The sequence below is a fragment of the Trachemys scripta genome, chromosome 3, assembly GCF_013100865.1.
Source record: "Trachemys scripta elegans isolate TJP31775 chromosome 3, CAS_Tse_1.0, whole genome shotgun sequence".
Lineage (NCBI taxonomy): Eukaryota > Metazoa > Chordata > Testudines > Emydidae > Trachemys > Trachemys scripta.
This window is the reverse complement of record NC_048300.1, coordinates 1,692,475-1,713,385: the sequence shown is the minus strand read 5'-3', so window position 1 is coordinate 1,713,385 and position 20,911 is coordinate 1,692,475. Positions and strand designations below refer to the sequence as shown.

Here is a 20,911-nt window from a genome sequence, read left to right as displayed (position 1 = left end):
CATGTGGTGAAACGTCCTCATCTGTGTTAACAGTTACCCCAGCTGGTTCCAGGACTGACTTGCTCCCTGGCTGCCAAATGACTTCTCCCGCAGCTCATCTTTGTGCCACAGCTAGCCTGCTCCATTGCTCTGGTCTAGAGATGCCTCTCTCACTAGTGGGCCATGAAAGGCAAGTGTCAGGAATCATTAAAAAATGTATTACAATCTAAAGCAAAAAAATCTGAATTCCCCACTCCCCATACAACCTTCCCGTTCAAGGTCCAACTATTCTTTGTCAACCTCCCAAACCACGCACATAAATCAAATATACTGGCTTAGCACTGATATCTCGATCACTCTTTTATGGTAAATGTCAGGGGGTTGTGAATGATTATTATTTACTTTGACTGAGGGGTCGACAAGCTCAAGAAACACTGGCCTAGACACGGATAGCTCCTGCCACTGATTCATCACACCTCACTCTGCAGCCCTCCTCCTATCACCATCTCCCCATCCCCCTGCCTTCCTCTGGCACTGCCCAAACCATTTCTGCTTCCTCCTGTTGTCCTTCCTCATCCCCCTCCCCCAAGTACATCTTCCGTCTCACCTCTAGCAACTCTGCCCCAGCCCTCGGCCTCCCTTCATCCTACACGCCTCCCTGTCAACACTTCTGCCCCTCTAATGTCACAGTGATCCCTATCCTCCCATTCAGGACAAGATTACATGGTACAGAGGTGCAGAGAGTCCATGTACTAACATCTATCCTTGCACAACATGCTGAACTCTGAAAGCACATACAGAAATTTAAGCAGATTTGGGGAAAAACGCAGCACATTAAATTAGGAGAAGGATTGGGTTTTATCTTAGTAATGTTTTTAATAGTTTCCTAAATAGCTGTAAAGAAAAAACTAGGATTTCCTGATTACAGACCAGGTCTGAGGATAGCAGCAGAGACCTGGTGCATATGAGATCAGCATGGCTGCACATCAGCCATTTACATGCAGACTGTTCATTAGCTGAATGTGGATGGCAAGAGAAGTCTGCAGAAAAGCCAATGAGACTGTTGAGCATCCAAGGCCGAGCAGCAGTAACACAAAATGGTGCTGAAGTGCATGTCTAGCCATATCATCGGTCTGAGCTGGACTCTCTCTGGGTTTGTGCTGCGGTACCTCTTTGAATATTGGCATGGGCAGATCCCAGCTCTTCACCACACTGTCCTTTTGACATGTGCCCAGGAAGAACGTTTCATTCCTTGAGCTACTCTCACTTCGCTCCATTCCAGCTTGGTATTGGGAACCTCATCTATAGGCTCTGGTTCCTTCCTGACCTCTCCATTAGGTGAAGCAACTACAATCGGCAGGGGGCCACACTCCTCACGGAATTCTACCACGTAGAGGCTTTTCTTATCTGCTAGCTCTTGATGGGTTTCCTGTTGGAGGGGTTTAAAAAAAAAAAAAAAAAAAGATTCTATAAATTTCACAAGAAAGAACTGAACCAGGACAAGTTCAGCCTATTTGATCTATTTAAATAATTTCCATTCTGTATTTACCTTCATACCAATGTTAATCATTGTTTGTCTGCTTAAATGACATAAGTAGCAACAGAATGTGTCAGTTTTTCAGATGTTGTATGTAAACTAAAGAAATGATTCCTGGAACATGTAAGCGTGTGTAGAACATCCAGGGAATGCGATGCTGTAGTCCTAGGACTGCTGATTTGCTGGCACTGTAGGGTCATTCCCAGCAGTACCGCTTTCTGGAAAGGCTACTGGCCTATGATGAAGGCGTGCAGTGGAACAGTAACAAAATGTGGCAACATACCAAAAGCACTGTTTATTATACGTGTGACAGGGCCGAATAGTCCTACCCTGCCAAGAACTGACTGACGATTAGTTACATTAAATGAATGTCCCCCAGGAAGTAGCTCTCACGGATGGGCAGGTAACTGGATGTTAGATGTCGTGTGGTAAGCGTCCCATGGCCAAAGTACACATGCCATTAGCCTGAAGACACAAGGCAGTTTAATAGAAATCTTGTTGCTTCAATAATAACAAAGCAGCTGTGCTGTCCACGGCACACAATTTTCAAGGTAGTAACTTTTGTTATTCAAAGAAATTCTGTTCATTTGATTTTCAATCTTTCCCCTACCACCAAGAAAAATTATTCATTAAAGCCTCATTCTTCAGAATAGGTATTCACTTATAGCAGCAAACACCTCTGCTGCCCGTTCAGTGTACCAAAAAGAACTAATTTAATAAACATCTCTTAAAGCATTAGAGGGATAGCCGTGTTAGTCTGAATCTGTAAAAAGCAACAGAGGGTCCTGTGGCACCTTTGAGACTAACAGAAGTATTGGGAGCATAAGCTTTCGTGGGTAAGAACCTCACTTCTTCAGATGCCAAGAATCTGAAGAAGTGGCATCTGAAGAAGTGAGGTTCTTACCCACGAAAGCTTATGCTCCCAATACTTCTGTTAGTCTCAAAGGTGCCACAGGACCCTCTGTTGCTTCTTAAAGCATTGATACCCCAAATGGGCCTTTCTTTCCTTTCATGCAAACATTTTGCTACTTTTCAGTCCTGCTAGCTAAGGAACATATTTCCAAAAGTGCTTCAGTCAATAGGGCTAACGCTCCTAAATCACTTGAGCTTCTTACAACCCATGGATAATCTACAACAGTATTGTTTAAAAAAAACTGTAAGAAGCACCTGCAATTCTTTAACTAGACTAGCAACAGATTAAAGTAGAAAATGTGAGAATTGTATTTTTTTTTTTTTGCAGACTATATTTAAAATGTCAGCTGACTATGGACTGGACCACAGCAGTCAGGACTACAGCCTCCTGCCCACTAGTTCTCAGGCACTGTAGCTACACTCTCAGGAGAGGCAATGATCGTGTTCAGTACACCAACAGAGACAACCCAAAATGTGACTGACGAAATAACAGCAATAAAAATAGGATTAAGGCTTTATCTGTTTGCGCTTTTTTAAATGTCACTGACAAAAGCAAATTAATCCCACAAATTCAGATTTCCCCTTGAGGCACTTTATGCTTGAATGCATAAGAGTTGCTGATGGACAGCTGTAAGTGACTAATGACTGCTGAGGGAGTGGAAAGAGGAGATTGAAATTCAAACTCTGTTTTCTCCTGGAATTGCAGAATTCGATTGAACTTTGTTACTTTTGGAACCTAGAATTTATTCTGTTCTATATCACAAAGTATAGATTATATTTCACCTTTTGACCATCGCAAATACGACTGCAAGTACAGACTGTAAAATTTACCTGCTTTGCTAAACCCTTAAAGAGAGCTCTGGTGAGGTTAAGTAGATTGTTGGATCCAGAAAGTTTGGCATACAGGTCTGTAATCCCAATCAGCTTGCAGATGGTAATGATGGCTCGATGGCAATGAAGACCATGCCCTGGAAAAAATCAGATGTAAATGACACGTGAAAGCTAGTAAAATCATTACAACTTGAATAAAAAAATTAGGATACCGCAGACCAGCCAGTGGTAGCCTAAAAATGGCATGCAATTAGATTGTGAAGAGCGAAAGCATTCAGAATCTTCTTTTGAGGATAAAATATTGCAGATTTATTATCCTCCACATTCTTCATAGTCATGTTGATGGAAAAAAGAACATAAGAACGGCCATAATGGGTCAGACCAAAGGTCCATCTAGCCCAGTGTCCCATCTGTGTGTGTGAACAGAAAAAGGAATCATCATGTGATCCATCCCCTGTCGCTCATTCCCAGCTTCTGGCAAACAGAGGCTAGTGATGCCATCCCACCCCATCCTGGCTAATAACCATTGATGGACCTATCCTCCATGAATTTATCTAGTTCTTCTTTGAATCCTGTTATAGTCTTGGCCTTCACAACATCCTCTGGCAAGGAGTTCCACAGGTTGACTGTGCGTTGTGTGAAGAAATACTTCCTTTTGTTTGTTTTAAACCTGCTGCCTATTAATTTCATTTGGTGACCCCTAGTTCTTGTGTAATGAGAAGGCATAAATTACACTTATTTACTTTCTCCACACCAGTCATGATTTTATAGACATCTATCATATCGCCCTTTAGTCCTCTCTTTTCCAAGCTGAAAAGTCCCAGTCTTATTAATCGCTCCTCATATGGAAGCTGTTCCATATCCCTAATAATTTTTGTTGCCCTTTTCTGAACCTTTTCCAATTCCAATACATCTTTTTTGAGATGGGGCAACCACATCTGCACTCAGTATTCCAGATGTGGGCATACCAAGGATTTATAGAGGCAATATGATATTTTCTGTCTTATTATCTATCCCTTTTTTAATGATTGCCAACATTCTGTTCGCTTTTTTGACTGCCACTGCACATTGAGTGGATGTCTTCAGAGAACTATCCACAATGACTCCAAGATCTCTCTCTTGAGTGGGAACAGCTAATTTAGACCCCATCATTTTATATGTATAGTTGGGATTATGTTTTACAATATGCATTACTTTGCATTTATCAACACTGAATTTCATCTACCATTTTGTTGCCCAGTCACCCAGTGTTGTGAGATCCCTTTGTAACTCTTCACAGTCTGCCTGGGACTTAACTATCTTGAGTAGTTTTGTATCATCTGCAAATTTTGCCACCTGTTTACCTCTTTTCCAGATCATTTATGAATATGTAGAACGGCACTGGTCCCAGTACAGACCCTGGGGGACACCACTATTTACCTCGCTCCACTATGAAAACTGACCACTTATTCCTACTCTTTTCTTCCTATCTTTTAATCAGTTACTGATCCAGGAGAGGATCTTCCCCCATATCCCATGACTGCTTATTTTGCTTGAGAGCTTTTGGTGAGGGACCTTGTCAGAGGATTTTTGAAAGTCCAAGTACACAATATCCACTGGCTCACGCTTGTTGACCCCTTCAAAGAATTCTAGTAGATTGGCGAGGCATTCAAAGAAAAACAAGCTGAGTAGTTGGGTGGATGGATGTAAACTTTGTATTGATTCTACTGCATAATTATAATGCATTAGTACTAACTGCAAATGTTTTACTAAAACTTGCTGTATTTTACTGAAAGGTTTTTTTCTTTTTTTGATTTTGCGCTAGTTCTCCCGTAAGATCTGTTTCATGTGACCTAGGTCTATAAATCTTTAAAACCTGTGTGCAATAGATTTAAATATTTGATTTAAAACCTGCAAAGACAGCTCTTATAGATTACTCCACTCTGCGGGACAGTCTTGTTGCTGAGTAAATGGGGGGAAAAAATTTATTACAATACTGCAGGCTTTACTACATTAACATTTTCTTCTTCTTTTAACCTATAATTGGAAAACAAATTATACTCATCTGATGCTATTCTTCTGCTGTTTGAGAAAGCCCTGATTTTATGCTCAAAGACAGAATCAATTACATCTGAATGGTCTTTGAAAGGTTATAAATCCTTTTCTTTTATTAATGGTCCATAATATTCCATTTCCCTGGCTTTGTTTCTTGTCTTTCTCCCAACCTTAGTCAAAATACAGCTTTCTGTAGGTTTTTAATGGATGAAAATCAGTCTTGCAATTTAGACAATCCACCATGGGCCAAGATTTGTTCCCAACATAAATTGAGCACAAGTATTCCATCTGCAAAGCAGCAGCTCTGTAAGTGTGAGGGTGGGGATGGGCTCTGGAGAGCTCCACATTATGTTATCGTAGGTTAATCAGTGGAGCCACTTAAAAGCATAGCTTTTAAAGGAGCCTAAAAACTACTGAACATTTGTCACATGCCAAACAAAGATATAAGCTAGTCATAAAAGGAAGCCATTTGAAGTTAATTCCTGGTAATAAAATAAATGTTCAGGGCTCTAACTAATAAAACTCAAGTACAACATGTTAATGGAATTAACTGTTACATTCTCTGGGTAACTAACCAAATACAGATCAGAAGGTAAGAAAATACTGGCACCCTCAAATATAACTTAAATGAATTTTTTAAAGCAAAGTTTGCATTTAGGTTTTAACTGTCTCCATAATAAAAAGTTCTCTTTAACCACAGACTTTTGATTGTCTAATATTTACTATTAGACTATGAGAATTAGATGTTACATATACGTTCTAACAAATTACAGTTATGAAGGTAGCTTAGCTAAGGAAAGTAAGAAATTAAGAAGAGAAAAAAACTAAATATACTCAAAACAATATTGAGCTTAGTTTACACATTTTGTACTAAAAATCTCAAAATTTTTGTCTTTTGTGACCATTTATTGAGAGAAATGCTGTAAATTAATGGGGAAGGAGTTTATAAAGTATCTCACCAACTTTAATACTGCAAAACAAGAGGCTTCAGGACACAGAAATAGGAGCTAGAGTGCTGTTACCAAGTAGGGAGAAAAGATACCTTAATGGAAGATGAATCTGCATATGCCTTGCCTCATGGCATTGTTACTAAAGTGGTGGTTTTTTTTAGTGTTGTAACTTTTCCTCTATATTAAAGATAGCCATAGGACATTGCTATAGTGCTTCATGGCCATATTGCTGCATTTTGCCTGTTCAGTTAATCTTAGAAATTAGCTTACAAGTCATGCACCTATTTCACTGTGACTATTCTTATAGGTTACAATCATGACTGTTTTAATGGGGAAGAAAGCTTACTCTGTTAAAGCTTTGGATTTAGCTTCTGTAATGTTAAGCATGGGTTGAGGTAGCATATGAATAGTAGGACTTTAAACATCTATAGAACCCCACAGATACCATTAGCTAATATGGCCAAGGAACCAGCATAGACACGAGATTTGTAACACTGATTTACAACAACATTCTGACACACACACACACACACACACTTGATCTAATATTTTAAATGTTAAATTAGAATTATACTTCTAATTTAATCCCAAATAGGGTTTGTCCAGAACATAGTAGTCACTAGTATGAATATTTCATGCAGCGTTGAAAATGCTTCAAGAAATGTGTGACCTAGACCAATCAGTTAAAAAACAGGACGAGGAGATTGTTTTCTCTAGCAAAGGATACTTGAATATGCATGAATGTTTTGTGCAATTAGAACTGCAGACACAATACAAAGAGAAGATATAACACAAAGCATACTGTATAGAAAAAAAAAATCAACAAACGCTATAACTGGATGAGAAAGAAAATGAAATCTTGTGTAGTCTAAAAATAATCAAAGAACAGTAAATGTCCTTTTGGGTAACGCTTCAGAGCAAAGAATGGATACTGTATTGCTAGAGCAATAATGAAATCAAACACTTGTATATTGCAACAAGCGACACTGACAGCTGAGGGAATACTATAAAAGTACACAGAACAAAAAACATACATCTACATTTCCTGCTATAAGCATGATCCGTCAGGGGTTATCACATATATGAAGAATGGGTAGGGTGTCAGTCTGACGTTAAACTACTGGAGGACCATTTCTGGAAGAAACGTTAGATGGGGAAAAGGCTAGGGTTTGTTTTGCAATCGACCCATCATAACACAGGAGGACATCTGAGACAGCTTGGGGCTGACAGCCAACAGCCAATGCAAGCAAAGCAGTGTCTACACAGACACTGCATCGCCCAAGCTACATTGACAGAAAGTGCTACGCCACTCGTGGAAGTGGAGTTATAATGTCAGTGTTGAGGGCCACTTACTTCGGCGGAAGCAGCATTGTATGCAGACACTCGCATAATTAGGTCGCTGTAAGCTGCCTTATGTTGACCTAACTCTGTAGTACAGACCAAGCCTGACTGTAAAAGATAAAACAGGGTCACAAGAGAATTTTTCAGCTCTGCTGTTTGAACTCTTACAGGCCCAGAGACTCTGAATTGAACCGAGAGCTCACCCAGGTTTATCCCTGGATTTGCCCTGAAAGACATTTCAAATTGACAGATCATTACAAATCCGTCACTCTTGGGATTTGGATCACAACTCATTTGTGTGTATGTGTTTGCTCTCTGTAAATAACACTTCTTTTTCCTAGTTAATAAACCTTTAGCTAGTTTATTACAGGATTGCTACAGGCACTGTCTTTGGTGTAAGATCTGGGGTACCAACTGACCTGGGATAAGTGACTGGTCTCTTGGGACTGGGAGCAACCTGAATGTGGTGTGATTTTTGATGTAAGTGACAATTTATCACTAAGTCCAGCTTGCCTGGGTGGCAAGACAGACTGGAGAGTCTAAGGAGACTGTCTGACTCCAGGGTAAAACTGCTATCGTGATCTAGGAGTTCCCATTTGTTACTGGCTTGGGTGAAATCTAATTATAGAACACACTACCAGTTTGGGGTGTCAGTCCTGTTTCTGACAGTCTGCCCTGAGATAGGCACTCATGGTTGTGAGCCACTCCAGACAGCATGACAGAGATAAGGAAGGAATGTCTTGTTTTGTTTCTCATAGGGAGAATCTAATTATTCCAAATGAGAGCTTTACATTGATATTTTACATTAATAAACAGCATTTGTTCATAACAGTTTGCTCAAGTGTTTAGTTCAGTAGCATTCCTGCTGGTGTTTGGACATTTTTGCTTTAAAATATTGCAAGGGATATTGAGATTTCTTTGTACTGCCTAGCCTGGAACACTACAGGAAAAATTTTACTTATTTATAAACTTATAACCTCATTAAATTCAATGGAGCCATAGGAATCTAAATGCGGGGGACAATTTGACTCTGTATCTGCTGCTTTATAAATAATATTCTAACCCACATTAAGATTTCACTTTCACATTAACAGAAGTCTTACTGAAAAAATAAGTTTTTCACCCTACAAAAGTAGTATAGGATTCACACTAATTTTTAGATGCTAACAGAATACATGTTATGCTAATAACTTTGTATATTAGCAACTGTTGTAATATGACGTACAGAACAAACATGTAAGCAACAAAATCAAACGGTACTTGCAAAGCTTCAATGTACCAGCCTACTAAAAATATTGTTAATCTGTGAATATTGAAATAATTAAGCAACTGAACACAATGGGCAGTATTTCTGGACTACTAAAGGCCTATGGCTTACTGTGAACCAATCCCCAAGTGATTTCTACTACTCAGGAAACATAACAACCCTTGAGAACACATTGGTAGTTGGAAACTTATTGCTATCATGAAATGGGGGTTATAAACAAAGAAGGGACCATATAGCTGTTTTTGTATCCCTACTGTCTGTTGCAGTTAGAGCACTGATTAGTCACTCAGCAGTAGTCTAAACCTGTCCTCTATGAATGTGATTTCCTTTACTGACTGTATTTGTTCACCTCTGAAAGCAATCATAAACAACTCAAATTATGTCCTTCCAGATTAAGTCAGGTCTATGCCAGAAACTATAAATTTGGCCTTTACTGCCAACTTATGACATAATGAATGTTTGTTTGTTTTAAAATAGAAGGTACTTAGAATATAAAACTAAATATGTTGAAAATAAACAACAATAAGCTGAATGGCTGCATGTTAAAATGCTAAGAGTTTAAACAAGCCCCTCCTAAAGATATCTGTGTTACAGTCTACGTTAGTGAGACATCAGAACATACGGCTGGAGTGCATCCAGACATGGTCAGGGGTTGGTATAAGTACATGAGGTCTGGGAATTAGGTAAGTCATGAGAAAGAACGGTTACCCACCCTACAATAAAACTGTGGTTCTTCCAAGTGCTGCAGGCAGCGCGGAGCCTGCAGCAGGTGTGCACACGCCTCGTGCACGCGATATCAGAGTCTTTTGAACAGCAGCGTGTGTCGTGGCTGCACATGGCCTGTGCCTCCTGGTGGGAGGGCAGGACTCTCCTTCAGTGCTCGCGCAGACTGCAGCTCTGGTTAGCTGAGGACTCAAAAGTGGGAATAGAGGGCAGGTTGTGGGATCTACACTGACAACCACCTCTCGCAGAACTCGTAGGGTAGGCGATGTTTTTTTCTTCCAGCATGTGTGAGCATGGCTCTCCAAAGGGTCTCCGAGTTCCACCTGAAACAATCAGTTAAAAGAAAGGGGTAAGGCAGCTCCCAAAGGCGGTGGCAGCCTTAGCCAGCACTGTCATCAACCCCACTGCCCCTGTGAGGGCACAGGGTGTACGGTGGAGGACAGTGACTACAGGTGGCCTCTGGCATATCGGGGGCTTCTCCTGGGTCAGTATTTGGATGGTCAGCCCCAACAGTAAGGTGACGTCCTCTGGCTCTGCTTGGTTTATGTGGTTTCTGATGAGGAAGTCAGTATTCCGAAACACCCAAGACCGGCACAGCCCTTGAGTCTTTCAGTGAATGGAGAGCGTTGTCTGTTCTGCTGCTAAAGACCTTCCCATCCCTTCAAAGGGCAGATCCTCTCTGGGGGCTTGAACTGCTGTTGATATACTGGACGTTAGAACCCATGATCTTGCCTCATCATGACAGACATGGGCACTGGCCTCGCAGCTGTGTCGGACGATGGCCATGATTTTAGTGACCATTTGGCCCACCCATGATTTCTTTTAGCTTCTCTCTGTTCTCCTGTGGGATCTGAGACAGGAAGGGAGCGACCCTTACCTAAGTTAGGAAGTTATGTTTTGCAAACAAGGCCTGGAGTTTGCAACCCGGCATGGCAGTGAGGCAGAGGAGAATGCTTTGTGCCCAAAGAGGTCTTTACCCTGAGCCGTGCCTTCTGCAGACTTTGACTTCTCCTGCACTAATACCACCACTGGGGATCCTGGTTTTGAGTGGGCCTAGAAATGTTCAAAGTCCTTCATGACACCTGGTATCTCTCTTCCACTCATTTAGAGTCCAGGATCTCTGAAATATGGGACAGGAGATTTTGGAATGCCTTGAGTTCATCAGTGCTCAGCATAGGGGCTGGTGTAACTGCCTTGTCAGGCAATGAGGCTGGGTCCTCAGGTGGAGACGGGGGTTGCGGCTGTCTCTCCACTATCTCCTGCTTGTGTGGAGCAATAGCCAGCTCCTGTGTGGGTGGCCTGGCTAACAATGTCCCTGGAGAACAGGGTCTCCTCCTTGTCCGCGATGTGCAAAAGGCAATCTGCTCCAGGACACATGCAGCGATGGTCCCCGATAAGACCAATATGGCCAAAGAAGCATACTGTGGGGTACTGGCCTGGCCGATGTTGTGGCTGGCCCAGTGCAAATCTCACCTTATCTACTGAAGGGACCTTGTTTCGAGCCCCGCAGTACACTCCTGGGGGTCACCCCCTGAGGGTAGGGGAGAGGGACTCCCACTTGATGCCAGTGAGGAGGAGTAGGTCGGCAGGGTGAAGAGGAGCAGGTCTCTGAAATGCTGGTGTCAGGGAGTGACACAGACTCAGTGCTCGTCCCCACTTTGGTGCAGAGGATGTCCCCTCCAGAGACCAATTCCTCCACAGACAGCTCCTTGGCACTGGGTTGGATTTGGCTCTCTTTTTTTGGAACAATCCCAGTGTTGATGGAGGGTCTCAGATGTTTTGTCTTTGGAGAATAGTGTTTTGTACCCTTCTTACTAGATGATTCTGCATGGTCTTTACATGGTCTGGCTTGGCCTCTCAGCATCAGCCTTTCCATCCTGAGCATAGGTGCTGCACCTACTGCTGGGGCTTTGTTCATGACCCTTTTGCTGCTTTTTCCTCCCTGATCCCAGGATATGGTGTGTGTTCCAGGGAATGCAGGTGGAGGCTCATTCTAAGCTCTGCTTTTGCGCTTGCTGTTTCCTCTGGGTCCAAAGTGACTCACACGGATTGTTCTAGCAGGTGTAACGTGAGCTGAGTGTCCCGGGACGTGTGGGTCCCTGAGGACAAGGACAGGTATATGGTCCTTCCCAGGCAGGAGAAGCACTGGCTGTGCCTGTCAGCGAGGGGGATGAGTTCATCTCAAGATGGGCAGGAACCCCGATCGCTTAGACATCCATGAGATGTGGCGGGCAGCACGAGGCCCCAAACCCGTTGTAAGGGGGTACTGGAGCGTTTCTGCTTCTTTGTTTTGGAAACATCCAATGTGCGGAAGAAAAGGGGTGAAGACAAAGTTTCTTGACCAAATTAGTGACAAAAAGGAACAAGTTTTGAAGCTCAGAAGAGAGTAGCAGGTTGCACATTCACCAGGTTCTTTCTCACAGCCACAGGCAGTAAGAGGGACCTGAGGAAGGGTCGCAGCCATCCTGCCCTTTATGTCCTTGCACGGAAACACGAGGAGCAAGGTGCACGTATGGCCCTGTTGGACACTCCTATTCAAAAGACTCCAATCTCTCATGCATGAGGCACATCCAAATCTCGAAGAACAGCATCCATATGCCAGCTTAACACAGTTCAGGAGGTGGCTGAGGAGAGCACCCCCTAAGGGAGGAGACAGGGAAGCAAACAACTGGAATGACATGTTACCAGAGCACAAACCAAGTGGGTAAGCCGGGGAGAGTATATCACCTACACTGGCTCAAATGGTCTTTGTTGCTAATCATTTCCTGGCGGAAAATGGTCCTGAACTCCAGCCAGCACCAGAGCAGTTCCCACACCCAGGTAGCATGGAGGAGACCCCAAGGAAGGTGGAGGGAGAGAAAATTGAGGTAGCTGGGAGAGACAAATTGGGTGCCGAGAGGAGGAAGAGGCAAGGATGATGGGAGGGAAATTGGACCAGGAAGAGAGGAGACCAAGGATTTAAATACATGATAGTGACATGACAATGGCCGGTAGTTTTAATGTACGGAATTGGCAACCAACAGCAGTTAAAATATAATGGCTGTATTTTTATGACGGCATTACATCAAAGAATAATTAACTTCAGTATGTATGTTTTTCCTTTGTCAAAGGAACATGAATGAGCTGGTAAATAATGCTTAGAAGTGCCAAGCCAGTTTTTAATTACCTTTGTTTTGCTTTTTCATCCGGATGGTTGTTCTTTTAAAAGTTGTTGTAATATCATGGTAAACTGAAAATAAAAATAATATTGTTACAGTATAATTCTCTAAGAATTATGCAATTCAACGAAATTACAGAATATCAACATATACAGAGTCCAGAACTCTGATAAGAAAATTATAGCTTACTCTCTTTTAAGAATTTTAGCAGAAGGACACATCTAGATAAAATTCTAAAACAAAATGACCTTTTTACAACAGCAAATATTACTGCAATATTATATAGACAGAATCAACAGTCACTTGCAAAATACAGAGTGTTAATAAGCAGGTTATGATCCCACCCTGCTTTGCACAGTGTTTATATATGGCGCAAACTTACCTCCTTCCTGGGATTTAGGTTTAGTGGTAACAAACAACCTCCCACCCCACCCAAAAAAACAAAACAAACCCCCCTGAAAAACCCTCAGCCTAAGATTTCTCCCCAAGCTTGGCTGTTCCTAGGGTTTCCCTGCAAGTTATCCACTGTCCCAAGACCTTAGGTTGCTTTATTCCTGAGACACAATCCAAATCCCCTTAGTGCTTGGCTGGAGCTAGCTGGACACACAGGACCTAACCTCAGAGGATACATCTGCACTGCATTTTAAGACCTGTGGCAGCACGTCTCAGAGCCTGGGTCGACAGACCCAGGCTCGCTGGGCTCATGCTATGGCACTGAACACAGCTGTGAAGACAGTTGGCTTGGGCTGGAGCTCGGGTGCTGAAGCCCGGCGATGAAGGGTGAGTTTCAGAGCCTGAGCTGCACCGTCTACCCGGCAGACACGGGCTTCGAGACTCACCACCATGGTCGTAAAATGCAGTGTCAGCGTCCCCAGAGCAACTCAGCACCTCTAGGGCGGGGTTCTAGCACTTGGGCTGAAGATGGCTCAGCGGAAGAGTCCTGTGCTGCTCTGCAGGGCGCTAGAACTGCCAGCTGGTAACATGGCCCCAGACTACAGCTGTGGAATTATCACTGGCCTCGGAATAAGCCCCAAGGAGACCCCAGAGCTTTATTTTATCGACTTAAAAGGAGATGGTAAATTTAACAAAATCACTTCTGTCTGAAATTTTTTTAATGATACCGGATACAAACACCACCCAAGATTACTACAACTGAAAGAGATTACTCCATGTTTTCACGTTGTTTCCTTTGGACATTCTGCAGTGCTTGATGTATAGTCCTTACTCCTGCTCCCAAGGGCCTTTCACACGACATAATTCAGAGAAAAATATTTCTTACAAGTAAACCATAAAGAGTGGCAGGATGAGGGGGGAAAGGAGTTTCAGCTGGATGCTTATGTACCCGACACTCCTCCCATTCTTATTAACTGGAGCATCTAATTCACCCTCCAAAACCCTACTACTCATCTCCATTTGTGACAGGATGGGCACAACTAGGTTTAAGGAACTAACACTGATGTCGGGTGCCAGACTAGTAAGTAGCTCCCATGTCCTAAAACTCTGGGTGTGACACCACTGCTGATCTTTTTCCATTATATAGCAAGACCCTTTGTGAGGTCTGCAGAAGAGCGGCTGGCAGGGAGCTGTAGGGATCCCCGTCCCTCGCAGAGGCTAGGAGTTGTGGGGTACCCCCACTGCCCATGGTGGCTGGGAATTTGGGGGCCCATTGCCTTAGGTAGCAGGGGTACCTTGCAGCTCCCTGCCGCTGCGGGAGGCATCAGGACCCTGTAGCTCCCAGACCCTGGGGTGGAAGTCACGGATTCCATGACTTCTGCGACCTACGTGACAAAATCGTAGCATTATGTATAATGCTTTGTGTAATAATGATTTATTCTATAGAGCTGTATACTAATGTTTTCCACTGACTGTCTGGTATAAAGAGCAGTACACAGTACTAGAAGATACTACACACGTATTTAAGGTTAGAAAACATTTTATACGTCATTAAATTGCATTATTTGAGAAGCAACAACAGTGAAGCCTGTTTTGTGGGCAACCTGAGCTTTGGCTTTGTGTTTTTATTTGAATGTTCGACCACGCAATGTTCACATTCTCTTAATGTTGTTTTCTGTCTAGAATTCCTTGGGTCTTTTAAACAGAACATGAGGAAAAATCATACATCGCTTCACACTAGAAGACTCTGAAACCTGCTTAGTGCAAAGTGATGGCCATAGTTCAATGCTGTAATCTACCATGGTTTGCCTGGACAGCACCAGGACTCCTTCCTGCACACTCAGGAGCTCTGCTGGACACAGGATCTCTCCTAAGGTGGCAGGAGGTGTGCAGGAAGATTATTTTTCTTCATAGTAATGCCCAGAGTCCCAATCAGGATCAGGCCCACTGTGCTAGCATGCGACACACATATGGGAGGACACACTGCCTGCTGTGGGGCTCATCTCCTGAGAACCTGAGTTACTCGGGAGCTACCAAAGAGCATCAAACGCTGAACTCCTCCCGCCCTAATGCACCAGATGCCAACATTCCCTTTTCCAGAGGCCTGCAGGAAGAGACCGTGACTTGCTGGGGTGCTTAGAAAAGTGAAGTGGTTTGAGAAGGGCACGGGGCCAGCAAGTCAGCTATAGGAAGCAGGTGACTTATACAAGGTGCAGGCCCAGCAGAGGTCAAATTGTGCTCGCATAGATCTACACAAGCTGTAAACGCTATAAGAGTTTTAACGAGTCTGAAAGTCTTGGCATCTCTTAGGTTTTCGAGATTCAAATTTTAAACTTGGGGGGGAAAAAAAAAAATCTCCCAGTTTAGTGCATGGGGAAGAGCAACCCATATTATGAGACCAAGCCACGACTTTGCTTTGTTGATCTTCCTATAACTGTTGATTTGAGACTGAATGAAAATAAAGGGTAAACTGGATATTCATCCCAGATAATGGTGACTATTTTTGCACAGCGGTCGGCACGGAACTATCTGACGCGATCAATATGTCTAGCCAGAACAGTCTGGGACTGAGATTTAAGAGAGCACACTGAAGGAATGGAACAACACAAGCAGAATTACAATGTAATACGTTCAGGCAAGAAAAAGTTTAGTTATTATGTTTCCTTTTGTAACAGCTGGCTGCAGGTTGGTGTTTTTAACACCAGTTTGAAACTTTTAAAGGAGGAGTCTAAAAAAAAAACCCTTTGTACTTACTTGTGTAGTTTTGATATCGCTCTACATAGTGTAAATAGTGAATTGCTCTGTTCTGTGCCTAGAAAACAAACAAGCAAAATATTTCTTCTTACAATAATTGTTAAAGTTACTTTGACTGGAGTACCTCAAATCTGCAGCTGTTCATCTAAACAAAACTACACTCAGGAAACTAGAGTCACTTTTCGCCCACCTCGATGCCATACTGAATTTCAACAATTCTAATCAAATAAAATGTTTTCGACTAAGTGGATGCAGTCTCACATAGATTTATCTTCACTCAGTAACAGTGGTATCCAAGTTTGGTTATTTTATCATTACTGTTTGATGACAACTGAGCTGGGCGTTACAACATACGAGCAGGATTCCTGGAAACCATGTGTCATTCTAAAACCTAGGGAAGACTTGAGAAAGCCACTATGCTTCAGAGAAAAACAAAAAACCTATGCTGACTGGGGTGCCTGAGCATTAGAAGTCTTAAATTGTAACCTGAACTCCACAGACAAGGGTATTTGTCCTAAAAAACGAACAACAACAAAAGCAACCCCTAACCAAAATAAAAACACACACAAAAAAGCAGTCAGAAAAAAAAATTAAATTAGATTTTTTAATAAAGATTTTTCCTTCTTTCAAAGATACTGCAACTCTGAAATGAAAGTAACTGGGAACAATGCATATAAAGTTACCAGAGCCATCCCTGTTCATGTATTTTTTCAAAATACAACATGTCAACTGCAAGAGATAGTAGTATCCAATTTGGGACACCCATGAATAAGTGAACCTATTACTAAAACGAACAAACTATTTATTTTGTATCCAGGCAAAACTCTATTAATAGTGTTTACTAAACACTGATACTTACAAACATTTCTATATTTGATAACTACAACAGGTATGAAATATTTACATTTACTTTTTAAATTACATACTTTTCTTAAAGCTGTCATCCTGTCACTTGCTTTCCCCACTGCAAAACCTGAGAGAGACAAGTAGATGCATTATTAAAAACATATACACAATGTAAACAGTACATACTTACTCCTCTTACAGGGGTTCAGCGAGAGCTATGTGATTAAACATGTCATTTCTACTACCCTAACCTCAGCACCTGTTATTTCCACTCCACTGAATTAGACATATGAAAGAAATGGACAAGAAAAAGACCCATAAAAATGTAACATTTACAACTATCTAACAACTGGATGCAGTATTGTTGTAACAATCAAAGTCAAATCAGGTTGGCCAAGGAAAGAGATTTCCCACATCCATTTGTTCCAACCAATCCCTCATACCTTACTGTTGTGTCCAAGAGGGACCCCTCTGTTTAAAGAGCTTCAAGACACCTGCCAACTTTTGGGAAGTGGGGGAACAGAAAACAAAATAGGCATAATAGCTGCAATAGTAAAAAAAAACAGTGGAACCAAAAACAAGAGGTAAGAGTGGCTAAATAGGGTGATTGTACAGCGCCAAACATGGGGAATATGAAAATCAAGTTTTACCAACAGAGAGAAACAGCAGCAAAGCACATAAACAAGTTAAGATAAGAAACCCTGAGCCTTCCTCTTACATTCATGTGCCAGCAATGCCCCTCTGCCATGTACATTGGCCAAACCGGACAGTCTCTACGCAAAAGAATTAATGGACACAAATCTGACATCAGGAATCAAAATACTCAAAAACCAGTGGGAGAACACTTTAACCTGTCTGGTCATTCAGTGACAGACCTGCGGGTGGCTATATTACAACAGAAAAACTTCAAAAACAGACTCCAAAGAGAGACTGCAGAGCTAGAATTGATATGCAAACTAGACACAATCAACTCCGGTTTGAATAAGGACTGGGAATGGCTGAGCCATTACAAACGTTGACTCTATCTCCCCTTGTAAGTACTCTCACACTTCTTATCACACTGTCTGTACTCGGCTAGCTTGATTATCACTTCAAAAGTTTTTTTTTTCTCTTAATTAATTGGCCTCTCAGAGTTGGTAAGACAACTCCCACCTGTTTATGCTCTCTGTATGTGTGTATATATATCTCCTCATTATATGTTCCATTCTATATGCATCCGAAGAAGTGGGCTGTAGTCCACGAAAGCTTATGCTCTAATAAATTTGTTAGTCTCTAAGGTGCCACAAGTACTCCTGTTCTTCTTCTTACATTCTAGTACATGCTGTTACTATAGCTAACAGAAAAAAGTTAGTACAAGAACTTCACTGAATTCCGGGATCTAGTCATATTTTTATTAGTACTGTGGTACTGTCAATAGACAATGCTTGTCCCGAAAAGCATAGAGTCAGCTTAAGAGAAGACAACTGAGAGTGACAGACAACAGGAGAGAGGATGAGGGTTATAGGCTTGTCATAACTATAAAGGGAAGGGTAATAGCTGTCCTGTGTACAGTACTATAAAAATCCCTCCTGGCCAGAGACTCCAAAATCCTTTTCCATGTAAAGGGTTAAGAAGCTCAGGTAACCTGGCTGGCATCTGACCTAAAGGACCAATAAGGGGACAAGATACTTTCAAATCTTGGGGGGGGGGGGGAAGGCTGTTGTTTGTGTTCTTTGTTTGGGAGTGTGTTCTTTCTCGGGACTGAGAGGGACCAGACATCAATCCAGGTTCTCCACATCTTTCTAAGCAAGTCTCTCCTATTTCAAACTTGTAAGTAAATAGCCAGGCAAGGCGTGTTAGTTTTCCTTTGTTTTTCTCAACTTGTAAATGTACCTTTTACTAGAGTGTTTATCTTTGTTTGCTGTACTTTGAACCTGAGACTAGAGGGGAGTCCTCTGAGCTCTTTAAGTTTGATTACCCTGTAAGGTTGATTTCCATACTGATTTTACAGAGATGATTTTTACCTTTTTCTTTAATTAAAAACCTTCTTTTTAAGAACCTGATTGATTTTTCCTTGTTTTAGATCCAAAGGGGTTTTGGATCTTGATTCACCAGGAGTTGGTGGGAGGAAGGAGAGGGGATGGTTAATTTCTCCCTGTTGTAGATCCCAGGGGGGGTTGGAACTGATTCACCAGGAGTTGGTGGGAGGAAGGAGGGGAATGGTTAATTTCCCCTTGTTTTAAATCCAAGGGGTTTGGATTTGTTTTCACCAGGGAATGGGTGAAGGTTTTTCAAGGCTTCCCAGGGAGGGAATCCATTGAAATGGTGGCAGCGGAACCAGAGCTAAGCTGGTAGTTAAGCTTAGAAGTTTTCATGCAGGCCCCTACATTTGTACCCTAAAGTTCAAAGTGGGGATCCAGCCCTGACAAGGCTATATTACAATTACGTAGGCTGACAACATGCACAAGGGGTGGTTCCAAATCATGGATTTGGGATATTTTGGTTTTTGTTGTTGTTGTTTTGGCAGGTGATGGGGGTTGTAACCCTGCTCTAGGACCTGGCCCAAAGCCCACTGAAGTCAGTGTGATCAGGCCCACCACTCACTTCTTGCATGAATCACAGCAAAGGCAGGTCTTGAGAGAGGATCTGAAGCAGGCTGTAGCATTGTGGACTCAGTTGGGAGGGGGTAGCATGGAAGAAAGTGAGGAGATAGGTATGGGAGAAATGAATAATCAGATGGTCAAAGTTGGCCTCATTAACACAGAAAATCTTACTATCACTATCTGATTCCAGATGGCCTTAATTCTGTGCAGATGCCATGGATGCACCTTAATTCTGGCATTTCCTAACTTCTGAGTGCTGGACTTTGGTACCTTAATGTTCGTGTAATGTAGTTTTGTGTATGTATATGAGACATACACACATGAAGGTTGCGAAGTCAAGGATTCAAAAGCTAGGAAATGCCAGAACCAATGGCGCTATGATACGTATGCATCATGGAACCATCTTTAATTGAATGATCACATACTATGTTTATCATGGAATGGAAGGGCAAGAGCATGGAAGGCTGGTAGAATATTTCAACATGGGCAAAACTAAGTATTTTCCTTTAGCCTTGATCTCAGAAATGGCTGAAGCACTTTGGCTGTAATTTTCAAAAACATATTCAGCCTGAGAGACACACCCCACATGGAAAATCTCATCCTAAATGGTTAGAGTCTAGCCAAGTTATAAGCAATTGAAAACAGGGACTTATACTGGGACGTATCAGGCAACCTTAATAATAGGTGGTGCTACTTGCTCTGCCCATAATAAAATGAGACCATTTACGTCTGTGATGTGAACTCTTTGCGTATGTCTCCAAAACTGAACTGCTTTTATTGCAGCCATATAACAATACACTCATATGTAACGTCCTGTCCGCTGTCACCCTTACAATACACCCCTGGTTCCTACTTCTTGCTAGGTTTTACCAAAACCATTAGCTTGCATTTTCCAGGCTGAATCTCAGTTTAATTCCTCCCGTTTCTATTCTCTCCAAGTCCCTTTGGCACTCCAGTTACAGCCCAATGTATGTGGGAACCACTCACAAAATGGGGAGGAAACCCCCTTTTTTTTTTTTTTTTTTTAAGAAAACAACTGATAGCATTATATTTTCAAGAATGCTTCTTAAATAAAGCTTGTCCTGCATGCAAAAGGTTAACTCTTTTATTATATAATTTAAAGAGAGTCAAGCTGATTGCCATGAAGCAGAACTGGCAAAGAATAAATAATCGCAGCGTAACAAAGGGCAGCCGTGCAGTTTGTTTGGAGATCTCATTATGACAAAACGCGAAGTCTGTCTAGTATTACTTTGTCCTCACAGTTTAGTCCAATGCTTCAACAAATGTCTCACGCAAACCCTGGCTACTGAAGTGAGCAGGCACGGTTACATTTTTGTAACTGACCAGATGAAACAGAACCTTTAGAGATGAAACTTGCATTTATTTAGAAAGCATGTGTAGTTTTCTGGCTCAACTTTATATTTCCAGTGCACACTTACTGTCTGTGGCATCTAAGTTTTAAAATACAAAGTGAAAAATACAAGTGTTTATAGGCCTAGCAGCCTTATGGAATGTTTTCCCTTTGTTTTACATTAAAAATGTGCTGTAAAGAGTACTCTGATTTATTTTTCTCTTCGCGGGGGCAAAGCAAACAAGCTAAGAGG

At 42.0% G+C, this 20,911-nt stretch overlaps 1 protein-coding gene across 2 annotated transcripts in view; it reads right to left on the bottom strand.

Annotated features, from left to right (window-relative positions):
* Positions 1-830: 830 nt before the first annotated feature.
* MRPS5 (mitochondrial ribosomal protein S5) overlaps positions 831-20,911 on the bottom strand; it is a 199,949-nt gene continuing 179,868 nt past the window's right edge. For both annotated transcript variants that reach the window (XM_034763905.1, XM_034763906.1), the window contains exons 7-11: positions 16,806-16,852; positions 15,880-15,937; positions 12,741-12,803; positions 3,260-3,396; positions 831-1,408 (exon numbers count right to left, since the gene is read on the bottom strand). In XM_034763905.1, the coding sequence (XP_034619796.1) occupies positions 1,184-1,408; positions 3,260-3,396; positions 12,741-12,803; positions 15,880-15,937; positions 16,806-16,852 (530 nt within the window). In that variant the 3' untranslated portion in view covers positions 831-1,183. The remainder of the gene's footprint in view (positions 1,409-3,259; positions 3,397-12,740; positions 12,804-15,879; positions 15,938-16,805; positions 16,853-20,911) is intronic.